Here is a 21,760-nt window from a genome sequence, read left to right as displayed (position 1 = left end):
TTAAGAAAAGTATAACAAAGCCTCAGAAGTAGAAAAGAAAACACACACATTGTTCAACATCTGGCTCCAGTTCTTTGGAATGAAGGGAGACAAAATAAACGTTTATGCGTTTCTAAAATTGAAAGTTTTGTGTTTTTCACCATTCCGCATCAGTTTTGAGGCAGAGATAAAATGTTTTTCTGTATCAGTATTATTTCCTCTCTAGTGGGCTACTGATATCAAAAGTACCAGTAATGAGACTGCAAACTTGGCAGGTCTAGCAGTTATGATTTCAACATAAAATTTCAGTCCTTAACCAAACATTCCGTAGATTTTGTTTATCTAATCTATACGAACAGTTCTTGTTTTAGCTCTTTTGTTTTTAATCAAATAAAGCTAGACTACCTCACAAGCCTGCCACAAACAACAATGACTCATTTTTGCAATAACCATAGGGAAGAGGGCATTATTCTACTTGTTTTCCCTACAGCCTAATTAACATTAGGGTACGTCTGAAGTACTTCATTTCAGGGAAGCAAAGGCACACCGGCAAGTATTTGGTTTATTCAATCCATTAGTAACTTACTCTTACTTCAGTTCATCCAGATCTATTCATATGGTAACTTTAATTCCTTAACTAGATTTAAGGAATCCAGGAACTGTCTCTAAAAATTAAAAAGGAAAAACACTGACCAATCAACACCTCCCTGATTTCACAACCAACCAACGCAGGAAGACAATTATTGGAAGTTCGTGGCAGTATATAACTTGCTCTGCTGTACCGCAGCTAGATCTTGCTCCCCAAGACCAGGAAGCTGCCCCGTCTGGCCCCATTATGGCAGAGGCAGCCATCACTATGGTACCGCAACAAGCACCGAGTATGGCTTGTGGTGTTTATAGTCAACTAAAGACACGTGGACAAGGCTGCAGTCCTGAAGTTCAAAGAATCAACATTTAAGGTATTAAAATGCTTTAATTTTTTTTATATGGATAAGAAACAGTCACAGAAGATGAAGCAGGACTGGAGAGTATTCTTCTTTAAAATTATAAAATATACAAATATATTTCTTAAATATAGAAAAGTAGAAAATGGTACAATATACATCCCACCTACATTCAACATCTTGCCATTTTGTTTCATTATTTAAATAATAATTTTATTGGCTAAGCCATTTAAAAGTTACAGATATCATGTTATTTTAAACAACACAATATGTATCGCCAAAAATTAAGGACACTGCCCTTCAAAACCACTATACCATATCTCACACTACTCAAATGTCTCCAACCTAATCCAAATTACCTGTGAATTATTTCTTTGTTCAGCCTGCCTTCCACCTCTAGAAAATGTCTGATTTTTTTCCATCCAAGGTTTTTTCTGAGTTGCCTGGCAAGTTACATTGGACCAATTTACACCACCTGTAATAAATGAGATTTTAAAATATAAAGATGTCAAAATCTAAAGGGCCCCCTAACTTCACGTACTGAAACTCAGTCACTATAAATGTAATACTGAAAAATTTTCCATAAACTTTAAGTGGTATTCCAGTTCTTAGTAATACAAGTTGTCATCTTACAGGATACCTCTAGCCGGAATTTTCTCAATTCCATCAACAAAACTATACTTTCAAATTAACTTGAATTTCCTTGGAAGATTTCCAATTTTTTTGCAGCATCAGCAAGCTTCATGCTTAAAAACAAAGCTGTGACATGGACAAAGAAATATAGCAAAAACACTATGCAGAAAGTAAGTACCTGCACATATAGATGATTCCACATGCTAAAAATAGAAACAAAAAAGACAATTATTTTCCGCTTAAGAGTAAACACCATATACCTTGCAAAACATTTCATAATTCCATCTAGTGTGAAGCATGCTTATTATAATCTTAGAAAAAATACTTCTCCATAAATGAGTATTCTTATATTAATAATAAAACATACAAAATACATTTTTAACCATCCTATTATTATAGGAATTGTTCATGAAAATAGATACTTCAGCTTTAGCAGAGGACACAAAGATAATACTGACACAGATGACTGATGAGGAAATCAAAGTAATGCCACATACACTGATGGTGCTAGAATCAGGATTTCTCAGAGCCCCAGCTGCAGGTTGGTTGTTGCTGTGTTTGGGACTGCAGTAGCCACTATCACTGTCAATGTCAGCTTCACTAGCCCCCTGCTCACTAGAGGATTCAGCAGTAGGGTGGGATGCTCTTCTCCTCCTGCCTTTGGCCTTCCAGACCATCGTGGCAGAGCTCTCTGAGAGAGATTTGTTAGCGATGTCTGATGGGAAATCTGTAAGGCAAGGAAAGTGTGACAACTCTTTTTGAGGACAAGTTGATCAATTCTTGTTATCATTAAAATTGTAAGAAAACAAAGATACCTAACTTTGTAAATAGAGAAAACAGGTGAAAACTTTTGAAAAGATCATCAAAAGGTAAGCTGTTCCTGAGAAGTTGGTTTATAAAATGTATTTAGTATGAAAAGAGAATATTTGTATAACTAAAATATTTGTATAATTAATATCACAGAATAATTAAAACAAACCACCATTACCCATTTTAGAAAGAGAACATCACCAATCCTTTGAAGTCCACTGCATGCCTCCTCCACCACTGCATTCTCTTTCTCCCTCAAAGGTCACCACTATTCTGAACTGTGTTCACCATTCCTTCACTTTTTAAACTAGATTTACCAAGGATTTTTGTATTCCAAAAACATATATCATGTACTTTTGCAGTTTTAGCTTTATTAAAATGAAATCATACTGTCCATATTCTTCTGTGACTTGCTTCCCCCTGCTGCTACCCCCTCCCCTAAACAGTGATTGGTTTTGAGATTCTGATGCATGTGGCTGTAATTCATTAAGGTCACTGGAATCTAGAATGTCTGTGTATGAATATACCAAAATGCATTTATCCTTTGTACCACTGATGGGACACCTGGGTTGTTTGGGGGTTTTGCTATTAACAACAATACTGCTGTAAACATTCTTATATAGACATATAAGTGTGTATGTGTGCATGTGAAGTTTCTCTAAGATAATTACTGCTAGGCCTTAGGAGATACACATAATATTCAACTTTGCTTGGTAATGCCAAATCATTTTCAAAGGTGGTTAGAACAGTTTACACTCTAACAGCAGGATATAAATATCCCCACTGATGCACATATTCACCAAATACTTGACACTGTCCTCTAGGCTATAATTTTTGCCAATAGTTGGGTATAAAAAGATGGCTCATTGTGGGTTTTAATTTGCATTTTTCTGCTTAATAACGAGATTGAGAATCTTTTCTCATGGTTTTAGCCACTCACGTTTTCCTTTCTGTAAAATACTTGTTAAATTTACTTTTGGATTGTTTGACTTCTGCCTATTTTTCTACTAAGTTGCCTGTTTCTCATTTTTGTATTTCACAAATTGTAATTACAAGACATTAAAAAACCTCTTACAATCTCCTAACCTATCATAAATGTTCCTTTTTCCACATACACAATTTTTTCCATATATAATTTTTATACAGAATCAATACAATTTTTGAGTTGCACTGTTTAATATTATGTATATGTTCTTCATTAATTATAATATACAAAGGCCCCATATTATTCCACTGAGTGGATGTCCTGGAGACTTCTTTTGACTTGTTGCCCGTTACTGGACATTGAGAAGTTTTCAGTGTTTTTTTTTTGCTGCTGCTGCAGTGCACACACCTTTAATCAAACAGTTCCTTTTCTTTCTAGGGGGAGATTCCATTTGGATACATTCACCTGAGTAGGACAACTGGGTCCAAATATTCCTATAGTTCTGCCAAACTGTTTCAGCCCCTTGGCAGCACTGCATTCCAGGGGCCCTGAGCACAAGGTGGGATCATTTTCTTATTGATTCCTATGAATTCTTTATATGTCCTCACACTAATCCTTTGTCAGTTACATGCATGGTAAAAATCTTTTCCAAGATTTGTGCCTTGTTCTTACACTCACGCTTGATAAACAGAAATTCTTAATTTTAGGAATAGTTCTCTCTGTGCAATCATAAAGATATCTGCCTATATTTTCTACTACATGTGGTTTTCCCATTTAAGCCCTTAATCCATCTGGAATAGATTTGCATGATGTATATGTTAGGGGTCTGTGATGCTATCTTTGTCATTTTCCTTATATGTGTTTCCACACGTATGAGTCTGTTTCTGGGCTCTCTGTTCTGTTTGATTTTCACATACTGAATTTTATATACTATATTTTTGTATAAGCCTATAAAAAATAAAATGGCTTAATAGGTCTTGATATCTAGAGGAAAAGTTATTTTCCAGGGATGTCTTGGCCAGTGCTCCTTTATTTTAGAATTAGTTTGTCAAGTTCCAAAAACATCCCCATTGGAATTTTTTTTTTAATAAATTTATTTATTTTATTTTTGGCTGTGTTGGGTCTTTGTTGCTGTGTGCAGGCTTTCTCTAGTTGTGGTGAGCAGGGGCTACTCTTCGTTGTAGCGCACAGGCTTCTCACAGCGGTGGCCTCTCTCATTGCGGAGCATGGGCTCTAGGCATGCGGGCTTCAGTAGTTGCGGTGTGAGGGCTCAGAAGTTGCGGCTCGCGGGCTCTAGAGCACAGGATCAGTAGTTGTGGCACACGGGCTTAGCTGCTCCGCGGCATGTGGGAACTTCCCAGACCAGGGCTCGAACCCATGTCCCCTGCATTGGCAGGTGGATTCCTAACCACTGCACCAGCAGGGAAGCCCACCATAGGAATTTTGAATAGAACTGCATTGAATCTATAGACTAACTTCGGGGAAAATGCCATTTGCAACATCAAATTGTCCTGAATGAGCATGCTATTTATTTTTTTAAATGTCCTAAAATAAAGTTACAGTATTCTGCATCAATGTCTTATTATCTTTTGTCAGGTTTATGCCAGAAACTGTATTTTTGTTGCTACTGTAAATAATATCTTAAATTTTGTTTGTTGGCAGCACACTGAAATGCAACTAACTTTTGCATATTATTTTATATCTAGCCATGTTACTAAACTCTTAAATACGAGCTTGTGTTCAAGAGTAAAAATTTGTTACAAATTCCTTTAAAATTTTCATTCTACCTACAGTTGATACCAATTAATCCTGATAACTTAAAAACAAACTAAAGAATAAGAATACTGATAGAAGGTATAATCTTCCACTCAAATTATATCTTCATCTTTTCACTTTCTAATTCTTGTGCTTCAGAAGGCTGTCTTTGTGGACACTTAATGAGCAAACCAAAGACGTTAGGATAAATTTTTAAAGCAGTTCCAGGGTTCAAAGCATGTAGAAATGGGTCACTATGTCTAGGAACAACCAAAACATAGAAAATTTTGTCATATATTACCTTGTGACTCTTTTCCATAGCCACTCCAACCATCTGTCAGTCTGTTAATCTCATCGCTTTATGCCCTACAAATCACACAATGACTGCACTATCAGCAAGATTGTTTTTTAACTGATTCCCAAATCCCTTTTTGCTCCTAACAGACCTAAACAATTGTAAAAGGAAACTGAATAGATGTCCAACAGAAAAGGTACAGTCCAAATGAAAGAATGTATGTGCCACCTAATTCATTTTAAGCCAGACAGCATTTTTGTGAAAACTATAGGGGGTAAAAAGCAAATATGCCTTTGAACAGATCTAATTCCTAGCCTTGGATCATTAATAAGGATTTCTTTAATCACAATGGGTGTTGAGTAGAAGACGGCCATCTACTCTATAGCTATTAGGCTGAGACCAGAGACACAAAATGAAATTTCACAGTATGAACTGGAAAATAGCAAGAATATTTTAAGACTATTTATTAATTCTTATCTACTACCAGGATAAAGTTTTGTAATTTAATGCTTATAGAGTCCTCTAAAAAACTTTTGACAAAATGATATCACTAGTCCAAAATTTTTACTTATTGGAAGATATAGGTATCACTCATACATCTGGTTCAGATCTACACTAAAATATGGTGCAGAAAACTTGGTAACTTCTTCTATAAAGATATTATAGGCTGTTAGGATGTTTTAAAAAGGATTTTAATCTAGTTATAAAACACATACAATTCTGATTTCTACCAAAATGACTCCCTCAAATTTCTACAATGTCTGCAAAATTCCATCTCTGATTTCTGAACTGCTCCACTACTATAAGGGGATAAGGAAACATCAAATCCTGCCCAAAATTGTACATAAGCCAGCATGCAAGTTGAAAGAATATTAAGGACATGGACTGTTTTATCCTTCCTAGAGAATTTCACAAAGTGGCAGGATAAACGGATGAAAGCCTAGAATCCTAAAAAGTGGTAGAGTCCATGGAGTTCCCCGGTGGCCTACTGGTTAGGATTTGGAGCTTTCACTGTGGAGGCCCGGGTTCGATCCCTGGTGGGGGAACCATCCTGCTTGCTTTGCAGCATGGCCGAAATACAAAAAAAAAAAAGTGGTAGAGTCCACAATTATAAAGTCAATGCATGACAACAGATGAAAATCAGTGATGTATACAGACATAGAGAACAGACTTGTGGTTGCCAAGGGGAAAGAGGGATGCAGGAGGGATGGATTGGGAGTTTGGGATTAGCAGATGCAAGCTATTATATATAGAATGGATAAACAACAAGGTCCTACTGTACAGCACAGGAAACTATATTCAGTATCCTGTGATAAACCATAATGGAAAAGAAAACAAAAAAGGATGTATATGTATATATAACTGAATCACTTTGCTGTACAGCAGAAATTAACACAACATTGTAAATCAACTACACTTCAATAAAATAAAATTTTTTTTTTTTGGCCTTGCCATGTAGCATGCGGGATTCCCCAACCAGGGATCAAACCCGTGGCCCCTGCAGTGGAAGCGTGGAACCCTAACCACTGCACGGCCAGGAAATTCCCTCAAAAAAATAAATTTTTTAAAAAACCTATAATGTATATATGTAAGAAATCTTGCCTTACCAGTCTGCTGTGAAGCGTCTACCAGTAGCACAATTTTTGATCGGTTATCAGGACCTGCTGCATTTGTCTCTTTCTGAGTAGCTACATTTTTCACCAGTGGCCTTTTGCTTTTTATGTGCTGTTGTAAAAGCTGTTGCTGATTGAAGTAAAAAAAAAAAAAAAAAAATTAAGATCTTATTCAATGTACTAAACATTATAAAATACACATCCTTTATAATAGATACTTAAATGTAGGTTACAAATTAGTGACTCCCAACCCATGAGGAAACAGGGTTACTGTGTTAGGATTTCATGAAATTATCTGCAGCCAATGATAATAGGGTAAAAAATGTATTATACACACATTTATATACTATTTTCAAATAACCATTAATACTACTATAATAAAATATAAATTCATTTTAATTGTCATTTGAATTTTTAGTTTTCTCAATCAATACCTAATAAACAATAAGAGTATAATCATGTCAAATTAGGGGTTGCAAATTTTTATTTAAAAGGGTAATAAAAAGGATGGTAACTTATCCAAAAGCGAAATTTTAGCAATGAATTACGAAAGAAATTTCTGCTTTAGAGTTTAAAAAGAAAATACTAAAAAGTTGATCCTTTCCTTCATTTTTAAAAATATGGGTATTCATCACTTAATAGCAATTTATACAATAGAGCTCCAAATTTAACTTCTTAGATTCAAGTGCTGTAAATGCACTCTGAGAAATCATGTTACTTCAAACTCTGAAAGTTATACACTATTGTCTTCTTTTCATTCTCAGAAGTCCCAAAAGGATTTCCCTTGATCCAGAATGTTTCCATGAACAAAGACTAAAATGCTTTTCAAAGCAACTTCTGCTGCTTGTCTGTATTTTAATCTGTAAAAAGTATGCCAGAAGATAGCAAAGACTTTCCACCGAAGAGGCTAGGCTAATGGAATTTAGGAAAGCATCAACTCCTTGACAATAACAGTCATAAAATGCATCTAATCCCTCTGCCTTCTATTAGCTCAAAAGTGCTGAAAAGAAACATGGTTTTTCTTCTTATTTGCTTTGATATTATGGCCTCAATAGAAAAGTAACCTTTTAGTTAAGAAACAGTCACCTAGAATTAACCTTAATCCTCCTGTGATTTCAAGGCCTTTGTGTCTTTTTTTTTTTTTATTCAGTCAAAGGCTGGTGCTGACAAAAGGTCGTTTCACACATTTATCTTTAATTTTCTTTAGCCCTAGGAGACCTTGTATTCATATAATAAAGCATCCCTTGGATAACAAAGTGCTATTCCTACTAAAAATTGACAGAATAGAAACAATGAAGTTGAAGAAACAAAAGTTCTTTTCCATAATATCTCCTGCTTATTTCTGAAGATTGAAATGTCTTGATGTGAATTAGCCACTCAACACTGCTAGCAAAGGATCCAAACTAATCACTTATTAAAATTGGTGTCACTATGCAATTTTTATCAATAAATTAAAATACTTTGGAAATATCTGCGCATTATGCTTATGTAAACTCTCCGAAGGAACTGCAAGATGACTGTAAGTCATATCACCATTTAAGAATGAGGAACAAAAGTAATGGAAAAAATTATTTTACAAATGCTACACTGTTGACTGCTTTTTAAAAGGTAAATTCAGGATTAAAGGCTAATCAATACAAGTAGCAAATTACTTATACTATTACTAACAAGAGAAATATCAAACACAAAAGCCAATCAAATTCAGTCACTTACTTTTGGTACCACTGGTCCTCTATTACTGTTTCTGTTTCGATGACCAGATAACGGGAAGACCTGTCCAAGCTGATTTGGACGCTCAGTGCATTCTGCGGTTATAGTATTGACAGTATTTGCAGCCTGAAAAGTGTTGGAGTAAGGTGCAGGAAAAGGATGATAGAAACCCATAACTTGGGCACATGGTGCTGGCATCAGCTGATAATATGTATACTCTGTAGAAACAGGTGGCTGAGCAGATATAATGGGGTAAGCAAGGTATGGTCCAGCAGGGTTCGGATTAGGCTGTTGCCATCGTATATCATTGCTATATAATGGAAACTGTCTGTAAAACCAAATCAAAAAAGAACAAATCTATTGACATGTATGTCTAAAAGTAATGCTAAAGCAAAAGCTCAACGTATTTTAATAAAAGAAAAAACAGTACAAAATAGTAGCCTCATAATAATTCTGAAAAAGAGATAAAATTACCGTTTTATAAATTTCCTTGCTATAATGAGAGATTTTTATGTACATGTAATAACAATTTAATTGACAGTATAAAGGAATTCAACCTGATAGCTTACTGCATTCCAAAATTTAAAAATTTTGGTACGGACCTTTCTTATTTGTAACTCTCCCCTCAACCTCCTCAAGGTATTTCTGCCTAAAAGTTAAAACACCTAAGTTGCTGAATCTGCCACTAAAGGCAGTCCAAAGTTCCCATCCAATGGTAACAACTGTGACAGTCTTCTGCAAAAAGCAGGGTAAGGTGATCATTGTGTAAGGTGATCTTTACAACGGGTGTTCAGATTCTTCCACCTCCCATTCTTTAGCTCAGGCCCACAGCCTCCTACTCCTCTACCATACTCCCCCAACCACCTGGCCAAGTCCGGCTCTTTCCCTGGCTCCCCTCCTTGGCAATGGAAGCAAGCACCAGGTCCAAGGGAAAGAAGAGAAGAAAAAGGCAAGCTTGTTCACTACCATCTTATCTCCAGCATTAGAGTTCTCCTAGTGCAATCCCCTCCTATAAAGCACCAGTCCTTCCTGTCTCAGCAGTTCTCCTTGCAGACAGTTGCTGCTGACAAATGAGGGGGCATAGGGGGCTGGAGTACAGAGCTTTTCCTCACTATTCCATGACAAAGCAAAAGAGAAAAACATTCCCTGCCATAATTCTAAAAATATAATCTGATGGCTGGCTTACTCATGAATTCTCAAAGATTATTTGGTAAGGTAAGAAAAATTAAATTTATCATACTGTACACTTGGCCACTTTGCCAAATACAGAATAGTATTTTTAATCTAGTTTACAAATCACTTCAAACATAATCCAATATAGGTCCAAGATTTTTAATATAATGTTAACTTGACTCAATTGAGAAGACTCCTTTAGCTTCTACTGTTTGCCTAATGCCCAGAACTATTAAGAGTTTTAGACTATTAACTTGAATATTTAATATCTGAGACAGTAATTTAGTGATCTGTTATCTCATACATCCAGAATTTCTCAAAGAATGTGCATGGGCACACTAGTGTGCCACAATGGTTACAGACATGTAGAAATATTGATTGCCTTAGCCCTCAGGGGTGGCTGGGCGAAGGCTAGAGTCTAGTCGCCTCATCCATTTATCCCAGAGTGCTGGAGAAGTACAATGTTTTGTGTGTGATATAACTTGAAAGAGGCTGAAAGTACTTTTATACAGCAATAAAATGAACTACACCAACGAAATGCTAATCATTCAGACAGTCTAAGCAGGGTTAGAAAGGCTATCATGACTATCACAAGGTACACCCTAAACACTAGGTCACACGTTATCTGAACTGTAAGCATTTTGCTAAATCACCCTGTGACTACAGCACATAAGCTAAATTTAAACTATAATCAGAGTCTAAACACATATATGCTAACTAGACACAAAAGCTTCAAAGTTAAGGGCTACCCCTTGATATATTCTTCTTATGCCAGACCGTCTTGGCAATTATGATTAGATGCCTATCCTCAAAAAAGGATTTTTGTTCACCTCTTTCTGAATAATTCATTCCTCCCTTTGAGTCAATTTATTTCAGACAAATTTCAATTACTTATTATAGGAGATACATACAAAGAACTCCATTTTCTCTTAGAAAGAATGAGAAAATAACAATAACCCATGTTAACAATTTTTAAATTTCTACATCATTTGGTTTTATTTACTCCTCTTAGACAACAGAGAAATGGCTGATGTTTAAAAGTTACAAAAGAAAAAATTAAGAAGTATCCTTTGCCAACTTCTATATTTCCCTACCCCTTTCTTCCCCCACCAAAAGAAAATAATAGTAAACAAATTACCTATTGGACTGGTTTTCCTGAACAAATGGATAACAAGTAATCAGGTAGCTGGGAATTGGAGTTGGTTCCACACCAGAAACACTGCCGTTATCATTTGGGAGTGCCATAGGGATCATAAATGTATCAGGATTCTTCTTCTGGGGAATAAATGGTTCTACTTCAGCTGACAGCTTGACATTCTTCAAAGAGAAAGTGAAACACATTACTAACAAACAAACAAAAATTTAAATAATACAAATTCACAATTTAATGATAAAAGAGACAGTCTTTATAAACAGTAATTAGGTCTCTTCTTAGTATTCACAAGACATTCAAAGGAATAGCAAGGTCAAATTAAAATAATTAAATATGATTACGTTATTTAGACAAAGCCATCAAATAGGAGAAAAGTTATCAAAGGTTACTAGATTTCAATGAAGTCATTTCTTACGTAACCAAAGCTGTTAAAACAATCAAGAATACAAGGAAGTTGTACCTCACAGTCCAAAAATAAAGCTGGTAGTAAAAAAAGAAACTAGCTCTTCAGACAAAACAATGTGTTTTTAACTAATTTTGTTAGGGGAAAAAAAAATCACTGAACAGAGTTCTGAAGGATAATTACTTTATATTTGTTTGAATAGTCTAAAAAATAGTCTATTTCTGTCCATTTCAGGAAATTAGATTAGTATGGTTAAATTAAAAGGAAGGAAAATGTCTACAATAAATGAAAAAAAAAAAAATAAGGGAGAAAAACTTTTGCTTCACAGTTAAACTGGGGAAAAAATGCGTACTTCAGCTTCCCAGTAGACAAGCCGAGTAAACTAAAGTAATCCAGTCTATGTACTCCATTTTAGTTTATTTTGTACCTTTTCTTATAAATCTATAGAGGTTTAACGGACATAATAAACTACCATACTAAGGATGCACAAGTTGGTGACAAAACTATAAAGAAAAGTAAATAAGAGCCATGAAAATCAGGATAGGAATTACTCTTAGGAAAGAGGGAGCTGTGATTGGGAAGAGGCACCTGGACAGTTTCTGCGGTACCTGGCAAAGTTCTATATCCTAACTTGGGTGATACAAGGTATTCATCCAATAATTCATTTAGCTGTACACTGGTCTTATGCAGTTTTCTTTCTATATTTGTTATATTTAACAACAAATTTTTAAAATTTAATTATACAAAGAAATAATCTATAGGCACATTCTGTAAAAGCAGAATGTTAAAAACCACAAACATTACAATCTAAAAAGATATTAAACACTTCTTAGCAAAACCAGTAAGTGGAATGCAATCCAATTTTTCAACAACTCAAATCAACTACCTGAAAGCAATAGTCCTAACCAGAACTTTTTCCTCACTAGGGTGGCATTCAGTAGAAACTCCCATCAAGGCATATTTCTCAGAATAAATTTCATGCATGTTTCTCACAAAAGTAATCAGTAGCAAATCCAAGAAAACCTAAAGAAAAGACTTGATATGCTAAATATAGAGGCTTTTTCAGAAAAACTGTTCTCCAAAGAGTCCACTGTAAATATTCAGCAACACGTGTCTGGGGGAAGAAATCTGAACTATATAGCAGTATCAATTCAATATCCTTCCTCCCCACCTGATTTAACTTTGAAGTCTACTTCTGTACTACTAACCAAATCTGAAGCTGATAACGTCATTGAACTCACAAATATCTGTGAACTGGAGTTGGTTTCTTGAATTTCAACACAAGAGGCAAAAACAAATGTTAACAGTGTAAGTCAGTGATTGTCACTGTGATAGTCAACATGATTCAAAACTGATTTACATAAGGTATAAAAATATCAACCTTTGAACGTATGAGAACCTGAACAGTTTTATAAATCTGGACTAGAAGACACCAGGATTTTTTTTTAATGCAAGGTATGTGGTTATATTAAATTCTCAGCCCAATATGAAAAAAAGGAATAATACTAATATAAAGAAATAATTTAAAAATAACTTTTCCTGATCCCCCCCAAGTAATACCAACTCATAAATTACTTTGGTAACAACAAATTCAAATTCTTGCTCAAGTCAAAAGGTGCAGGGAATTCCCTGGCGGTCCAATGGTTAGGACTCCACTTCCACTGCAGGGGGCACAGGTTCTATCCCTGGTCAGGGAACAAAGATCCTGCAAGCCAGGTGGCGCGGTGGGGAGGGGAGACAGTGCCACAAATTTTTTATGCCTAGTCTCATTTGTACTCTATATGTTTTATGAATTTAGGCAACCCACTATTCAAAAAGTGTCATGCATAATTTATAACTAATATCTGCACATACACACAGTATATGTCCTTAAAAATTAAAGTCTGTATTGGTTTCTATTCTAAGTGCAATTCTAGATATTGGCATTCAACAATAAAACTCACAAACACTGAAACGAGCCTTTGTTTTTAGCAAAAAAGAGAAGCTGCTGTAGTCAACAGCTGCAGAAACAGAAGATGTCACTAGTAGGAACAGACTGGCAAACTTTCTCCTGTAGTTACAACTCCATATGGTTTTATAAGTTGTTTATTGTGACTTTGGGGCCTTCAGTGTCATACATCAAAATGCAGCCTCAGTTGTTCTCAGGCCTGAAGAGTAATGTAAAGATCCCAAACTATTTTTTAAATTCCATATAATAAAGACCATAGGGACAATATGTTAAGCAAGCAACAAATTCTGGCAATATTTCAATTATATTAGCATAGAGATCAAAGGAAAAAATGTCTTAACATAGTAGACAACAAAATGTTATGAAAAAATTAGACTAGTTACTTCATACAATGATATGCCTCAGTTTGAATTTCTGTTTAGTCTCTCTACTTTTGCCATGATCTGCTTTTTAGAAATCAAAAATTTTATAGCAAATTTTTGTCTCCTTAAATAAAATATAAATATGAAAGAAGTCTAAACACAGAACAACATCTATTCCTGTACTACTCTTTGTTAAAAAAAACCACACAATAAAATTATCTTTATCTTTCAGAAATTATTTCAGAATTTTCCAAATTAATGAAAAATCATAATCCCAGAAAACTGTATTTGAAAAAAAAAAAAAAAAACTTAAGCTGTTTCACATTCATTTAAAATTCTGCATATAGTAAAACAAACATCAATAAAACTTCTTTGATGTGAATAATCTAGAAAACCCAAGAATTTATCAGAACAAAAACTATAAAAACCTTATTTAAAAGTTTATTAAACAAATGCATTCAGATCACTGAGAGCCTATATATATAATTCAACAAACATGCATTGAGTTCATGTTTTGAAGAGAGCACCACACGAGGCTGGTTTAGGGAAAAATGGGCAAACATTACTACGAAGCACATGTCAACAGAAAATGCATACTAAACTCCTCTGAGATAGAACATTCAGAAGAGTGCAAATAATTTTCCCAAATTAAGCAACAGAAAGAAGACACTCACTTGAAATCAAAACTGAAGTAGAACATAATAAGGCACGCTCCCACAGTGAAATGTCAGTATGTACTACACACCTAGAGAAAAAATATGACCATGGAAACCCTCCACAGTCTTCCTATGTTAAGGTAAATATGATATATCAAACATTAAGATGTTTTACATATCATGGCCAAAGATAAAATGTCTTCTGAAGGAAAAAATGCTTCAGAGATACCTGCTGGCTTTATTGTTTTCTGGTTGGAATGTTTTATACTGAAAGTAAACCACTTGCCAAAACAAATCACATATACATATGAGTTCTGCCAAGACTTGGGAAAATATTGAAGAAAAAAAAAAATAAAAGCGTTTACCTTAGACTCTGACCATTTGCTTTCCTATCCATACATTTTCCCCCTTTTCTTAAAATAGACCACATTTAATCCTGTTAAGTCTGGTGGTACTTTTCTAACATCCAACTTTCCAAATTTAATACTAGTTTTTGGAATATCTAATTAATTAATTCCTGCTTTTACATTTTTTTTCTCTTTCTTTGAGGGGTTTTTCCCCAAACTTCTTGCCTTGGATGCTTAATTTTTAATTTCCTTTTAAAATGCTGAATAACGAAAACATTTGTGACTATGCATTTGCCTCAGAGTAAGCTTCAGCCACATCCCATACATTGTCATATGTAATATTTTATTACTTTTTCAAAAATCTAAAATTCTACTTTATATTTCCTCTTTGATTTAAAAGCTTAGGGGAAAAATGCCTTATAAAATTTCCAAATGGTATTTTCACTAAATGAGCATTATTTACCTTCTTTATTATTACAAAAGTATTAATAGATTTTAAAATCTGTTAAGACAATCATTTACTTAGATCTATAAAAGCTAACTGTAAATACTGCTGAATAACAAACATTTTAGAGTAACTTATTTAGAATATATTTAGTTTGCAGTGCTGATATTATTTGAAGTTTATAAATAATTTAAAGAAAAGAATTATAAACCGAATAATTTTATATCTTTATTGGTAAACAGCACTTCGCATGAAGCCATATGCATTTATCACACATTTGCTTTTCTAAGAATTAAAGACATCAGTGATCAATAATTTTGTAAATTATTTTAAAAGAACTTATCTAATGTTAATGTACTAAATATCAAGCCAATGTTTAAATTATTTGATAATACAAAAGAGATAGTAAACCTCAAGTGTTCTGTCACTTCTAAGGTTATTGTTTATTAAAAAAAAAAATCTCAAAACACTGTCCTAAATTTACTAAAAATAGAAACACTAAGACTTTATAAACAAAATGAACTCCATGATTTATGCTTCACATCCCTTTATACCAGCTTTTTCTCCCTTAAGAACAACAACAACAACAGAAAGGCACAATACCAAGTAGTTCTTAGAACTAATTCCGGCAAGTAAAATTAAGCTACTTGTTTTGGTTTAATATAGTCTTGCTAAAGGAGAATACTCCTGAGACTCTCTTCTGGTTATAACATTCTTTCAAATAGTCGTTACTACAATTAAGACTATCAGCTAGCATGTATTCCCAGCAACTTACTTTTTATAATCTCGATCAACGCACACACAATTTATCCTTTTATACAAAGATTTTATATTTTTTTTTAAAAAGAGGTAATTCAACAACAGCAACATGAATGCCTTCAGGCAAAACATGATGAGTTTTCTTTTTTAAGTTACACTTGTGCAATACTCCAAGGATTTCGCTTAGATTAAGACAAAATGCAGAAAGTGTGTATTAGTACTATTTTTTTTAAAATCAAACTTCTATGAATTGCTAACCACTACAATATTATAAATTTTAATGCTGTAGACATTCCCAGAAATTCTGAATATAAACCAACACTGGTTTAAAATGAAAAAAATAAATGTTTAGTGAGAAAAAATGGGAATTCAGCACATACGGCATCTGTTTTTAATGACTTTTACCTATTAAATTCACTTTGTTATTAAAAATATAAAAGTACATTCCAAATAACTTGGAAAAGCCATTGCATTACTCAATGGTATAGTGAAAACAATCAAGAACTCCACAAAGTGGACAAATCTCAGTTCTAGCCCCTAATCTATCATGAAATTAATGGTTCTATGCCTTTTTTCAATGATGAATATGAGCATATGATGAAAATAATGGAGTCTTGTCCCAGAAAAGTGCTAATTAAAACGAAGGAGACTCCTTCCAGGTCATCCATGGACCCCTGAATTAACTGCCTACAGCACGAACTAGGCATCACTTCCTGGGGTCTCAGCTTCCTGTGAGCATGGGTAGGGGGAAAGGGGGATTGATTCAAATTATTCTCTCATTTAAGGTTAGGCTAAGGGAAGAGGCAAGAGGTACTGGAGGGAAAAAAAAAAGAAAGAAAAATTCTTCAACGGAAAACCTACATTTATGATTTTTTTCTGAACCTTAAATTTCTACAAGATTTTAATTGGTTGTGGATTTTGGAAAGATACAGGATGAAAGATGAAGAGGCTCTCTAAATAATTTGCTCATAGCACTTGCTGTTAAGATAATCACACACAAGTAACTATGCTAAGGGTTACCATCTAAATAGTTAATTACATTTCCTCTGGGATGAAGGGAACCATAAGTATACATAATGGCAGCATTACTAGTTACAGTTCTGTCATCACAGAGAACGATCAAAATGTGTAACCCTTTCATTAGTGACACACATACAAAAAAATCATTCAAGAAAATTTCCTATTCACTTGTCAGGCTTTGAAATCTCAGACATTTTTGATAGATACCTTGAAAAACTGTTTTTCATTAAATTGGATATAGGGTGTATATAAAATACCCTGGGTCACAGGAAAGCCTGTATGTATTTGCCAAGAGGCCCCAATCAATTTGCTTCGGTAAATACACATATTGTTTCATAAAACTCATTTGTGTTTTCAGAGGCATATTCACATAAAGCTTTTTTTAAATAAAGATTTTGTAAAAATATATATATATATCTATACACACATACACACACACACACAACCAGGAGGCTGCTCTTTGCCTGCTAAAAGAGCACGATTTAAAATCAGAACTGGCTCTCACTAGCTACATATATACAGATACAGGAATTCGGGAAATCTTGTCTCATTATTCAGGTGTTAATCATCCATTTGTAAAGTAATTAGGCAAATCCGTAGTCTCTCTTTTTCCTTCATCTATTTGCCTAGTTCATCACTGGGCAAGGCCTTCAACTGAAGAGGGGAATGGAGAGTGAGTAAACTTAGATTTCATCAAATTAAATCGTTTCATACAGGTCTCAGGATGGAAAATACCGAAACTTCTGTGGGGGAAGAAAACTATTATTTTTAGATTATTTTTTTTAACACTATCACCATCCCAGCCTCCCAGCACCTACTGGCTTGGATAATCAATAATTTGATGCAACTGAAAACACTAATGGGACTGCTTTGTGAATATGAAAACGGGCTCGGAAATGAATTCGCGCTTCGGTCCTACACCTTTAAAATATAATATCGACTTTTAAAAGACACTTATTTTTGCGAAATAGTTAGCTAGAAGGGCAAAGGGAAACCGTAGTATTTCATATCTGAAAGGGAAGACCTCCCTAAAACCACTGCAAAAACAATGCTTCGCTCAAGGAAACGTAGATCTTAAAAAGCCCATAACCCGCCCCCCGCCTTCGTCTGTAGTTACCACACATTCTCTGACAGTTTTTCTAAGTGAGAAGCCCTCAAAAGCCTTTCCACCTTGAAAACACATTCCAGAACTGAAGGGAAGGGAAGGGGCGGGGGGGGAGGTGGTATTCTCTGGAAGTTATAAACCCTCTCTCGGGAGAGCACGGACAACTTGGGAGTCTTCTGGCCCCTTTCACCAAGCCAGGGAGGAAGGGCAAAAGCGAGTCCCCAGCCCGGGGGGAACGGGGCTGGAAAAGCCCCCAAGCTCGAGACAGCAGCTGGAACAATGCAGGAGAGTGGGGCGCCGCCAGGCTCCCGGGGGAAGGAGGTCTGCGCCAGCAAAAACCCGAAGGCTCCGGCCGTCCGGGCCCACCCTCGGAGACCAGGGCCCGCCCGGGAGGAAGCAGCGACCCCCAGCTCCCGGCCCGGCCGGCCCGGCCCAAGCCCGCGTACCTGGTCTGCGGGGGCTCGGTCCATGGCGCCTGCAGCCGCAACAGGCCCGCGTTAGTCGGTGTCGAGAGCGCCTCGGGCCGCTTTCTCCATGGCCCCCCGCTCGGGTCGAGACCGGGCTCCGGACCTCCGCCCCTATCTAGCTGGCCCCGACACAGAGTCCGGCTACGCCACTGGCCGAGGAGGTGGCTCCAGCTCCGGGAGGAGGAGGCGGCGGCAGCCTCAGGGAGGGATCATCTGGGACGGAAGCCGAGGAGGGCCCAAATAGGAGAGAGCCGTAGGCGGAAATGGCGGTGCGCAAAAGAGAACGAAGGGGGAGGAGACTGAGAGGGGCAGTGGGCGGAGTGACCGCAGGCGGCCTGAGCTGGCAGTAACCGAGCACGAGCTGGCTGATCTGGATGCTGAGACCAGGTGGAGATTCTCAGGAGCAAGTGCCCTGAACCACTCTGCACTTTATGCGGGACTTAACTGCCCCTCTGGACTGCTAAACTAGAGGAGCGTGGGACCACTTGGGACTCAGGACACCCGGTTTTTAGTCTTCAGGGACATCAGAGACCACTTCCTTATCTCAAACTACCTCTTAGTGATACTGGAAGAGCTTTTAGCTGCCTGTACATATGATCCTTTCTTATGTTATCCGGCTAAAGGGAGTCTTGACTGTAAAGGAAAACACCCCAGAACGGCCACCACTGAGAAATGGAGACAGGAGGCTCCACAAATACTGATTTGGTAATTCACTGTCAAGATCCAGGTCCACCTCTAGGCTCACCTTCAGGCTGATCTGCCCTATCTCAGAACCCCTCATTTTACCCAGAGTCTGTATCCCACCACCCAACAGGTAACATACCTAACTCTGGTATGTTGCTTTTTCCAGTGTGCCTATTGACTGTTCCTTGAGGAAAGAGACTGCCATGAAATTGGACACTTGGTAAGCATAGCGGATTGCCTCCGGGCATCTCCTCGAACACACCCTCCAACACAAACCCTAAAAGTTCTTGTTTGCTGGTCAGTTCCAGGGTGAGGAAGAAAAATAAAAAGCTATATAAGCTAAATCACACTTAAGTGAGGGAAGAGAGTAGAGGTGGCTCCTGTGTGGGAAAGTGGTGTAGAGATTCACAGCTGGGAAAGAATTTTAAGAAGTTTGCTTTGTTATGCTTCAAGAGACATCAGTAAAAACTTGCATTGCCTTTTCAGTTAGGCTGACTTGGTAGTCTAGTTTTATTTGACTAGGACTCCAAGAAGAGGTGGTCTGTGGCGCTCCTAACTGTACTTAAGTTGATACTATATTTTGACCTGATGAAAGGAACTATAGTAGGTTAATAAGACTTACATCAAGGCTGGCAGCAGAAACCATTTCTAAGGAGAAACATTTATATTTGTATGTAGAGCTCTCTCATTTATTTAGGTTTATTAACTCTGCTGCCTCCTCAAATTTTACATGTGTGCGTGTGTGTATGTGTGTGTGTGTATATTCATATAAGATCCCGCATGCCACACAGCCAAAAATAAACAAATACAAATTATAAACTAACAGATTATCATACTCCTTCACAACTGAAAGATAAAAAGAACTCTGAATTTTCAGGATGTCCCCCTATGGTCTCTAGCCATAAGATACCCCCATCTGAGTAAAAAGATAATAATAATGCAGTAATAAAAATACCATAGTACTTTGATTTTCTTCCTTATAGAATGACCTGAGGAAATTTTTTCTTCTCTTTTTTTTTTTTTTTAATTTTATTTATTTATTTATTTTTTAAATTTATATGTATTTATTTTTGGCTGTGTTGGGTCTTCGTTTCTGTGTGAGGGCTTTCTCCAGTTGCAGCGAGCGGGGGCCACTCTTCATCGCGCTGCACGGGCCTCTCACTGTCGCGGCCTCTGCCGTTGCGGAGCACAGGCTCCAGACGCGCAGGTTCAGTAGTTGTGGCTCACGGGCCTAGTTGCTCCGCGGCCTGTGGGCTCCTCCCAGACCAGGGCTCGAACCCGTGTCCCCTGCATTGGCAGGCGGACCCTCAACCACTGCGCCACCAGGGAAGCCCTTCTTTTTTTTTTTTTTTTTTGGCTGTGCTGCTTGCATGTGGGATCTTAGTTCCCGGACCAGGGATAGAACCCGTGTCCCCAGCAGTTGAAGTGCGGAGTCCTAACCACTGGACCACCAGGGTATTCCTGTGAGGAAATTGAAATATAGGATCTCTAAGGATCTTTCCACACTGTAGGATTTTTATGACTATGAAATAGTTCTTGCTGAGAATCTTCTATGTACAAGACATTCATTTAAATTTTAAGAACAGAATTATAAGAAATTATAAGAACAAAAATGTCACAATGCCCTTCTAACTTAACACAATCCTGGGAAAGATTGCAATAGCTATTAGAATAAAAATTTAAACCTATGAAGAAAAAGAAGACATTTTAAAACATTACATTTACAGATGATGTGATTGAATTTTAATTAATTCTTTCATTCAGCAACGAATATTTAATGTGCCAGGTGCTATGCTAAGTACTGGAAGTACAGCAGTTAATAAGACACTGAGGGCAGAGACCATGTTTGTCTTGTGGGCAAGACATACATAGAACAAGTAAATACAGGTGAGCTGAGTGTCATGAAACAGGAAGCTCAATAGGTTCTACCATAGTGTGGGATGGAAGGTCAGGGAAGTCATATCTAAGTAAATAGCATCTAAGCAAACACCTGAAGGGTGAGTAGGGGTTTTGATAAGTGAGGGGGAAGAAGTAGGAAAGTTGTTCCAAGGAAAGGAAATGGCATGTGTGAGGACTCTGAGGTAATAGAGAGAATCCAGCATTAATAGTTAAATAAGCTTTCTCCTTGAAATGAGAGTTCTGGAGGAGAGGGATAATTCAGTAGAGCAAGGCCTCTGAGAAGATTGGGAGGCATAGGACGCAAAAGCCGGGGGAAGAAATTGACCTCAGATGGGAGTAGGGATATGTTGTTTACAATGACAAAAGGAAGGGAAGAAAGGATAGATACAGCTACATTTATAAGTTGAGGGAATGCCTGTCAAATGGCTTCTGTTTTCTCACTGAAATGGCAGGCAGGTTATCTGCTGACAGTGCAGGGAGGCAGAGCTGTGATGATCATGCACTTGTCAAAACTCAGCAAGCATTTTAGACTTGTGCATGTTATTATGTGTAAATTTTGCATGAAAAGAAACTATAAATAAATACTGAACTCTAGTTTTCACAAATGCATGTACCTATGTAACCCAAATCTCTATCAAGATATAGAAGGTTGCCATTACACTCAATGACTTTTAA

General features: G+C 36.6%; 1 protein-coding gene across 2 annotated transcripts in view; it reads right to left on the bottom strand.

Annotated features, from left to right (window-relative positions):
- Positions 1–18,737, bottom strand: part of SECISBP2L (SECIS binding protein 2 like) — a 60,774-nt gene extending 42,037 nt beyond the window's left edge. Inside the window, exons 1-7 of one of the 2 annotated variants that reach the window (XM_082452998.1) lie at positions 18,482–18,737; positions 10,976–11,154; positions 8,668–8,992; positions 6,949–7,084; positions 2,054–2,283; positions 1,735–1,759; positions 1,283–1,398 (exon numbers count right to left, since the gene is read on the bottom strand). In XM_082452998.1, coding sequence (XP_082309124.1) covers positions 1,283–1,398; positions 1,735–1,759; positions 2,054–2,283; positions 6,949–7,084; positions 8,668–8,992; positions 10,976–11,154; positions 18,482–18,505 — 1,035 coding nt within the window. In that variant the 5' untranslated portion in view covers positions 18,506–18,737. The remainder of the gene's footprint in view (positions 1–1,282; positions 1,399–1,734; positions 1,760–2,053; positions 2,284–6,948; positions 7,085–8,667; positions 8,993–10,975; positions 11,155–18,481) is intronic. The other variant, XM_082452997.1, reaches the window with a different exon arrangement.
- Between the last annotated feature and the right edge of the window lie 3,023 nt (positions 18,738–21,760).

This window comes from Balaenoptera physalus, assembly GCF_965194825.1.
Source record: "Balaenoptera physalus genome assembly, chromosome: 2".
Lineage (NCBI taxonomy): Eukaryota > Metazoa > Chordata > Mammalia > Artiodactyla > Balaenopteridae > Balaenoptera > Balaenoptera physalus.
Note: the sequence above shows the minus strand (reverse complement) of the source record. Positions and strands in the feature narration are given on the sequence as shown.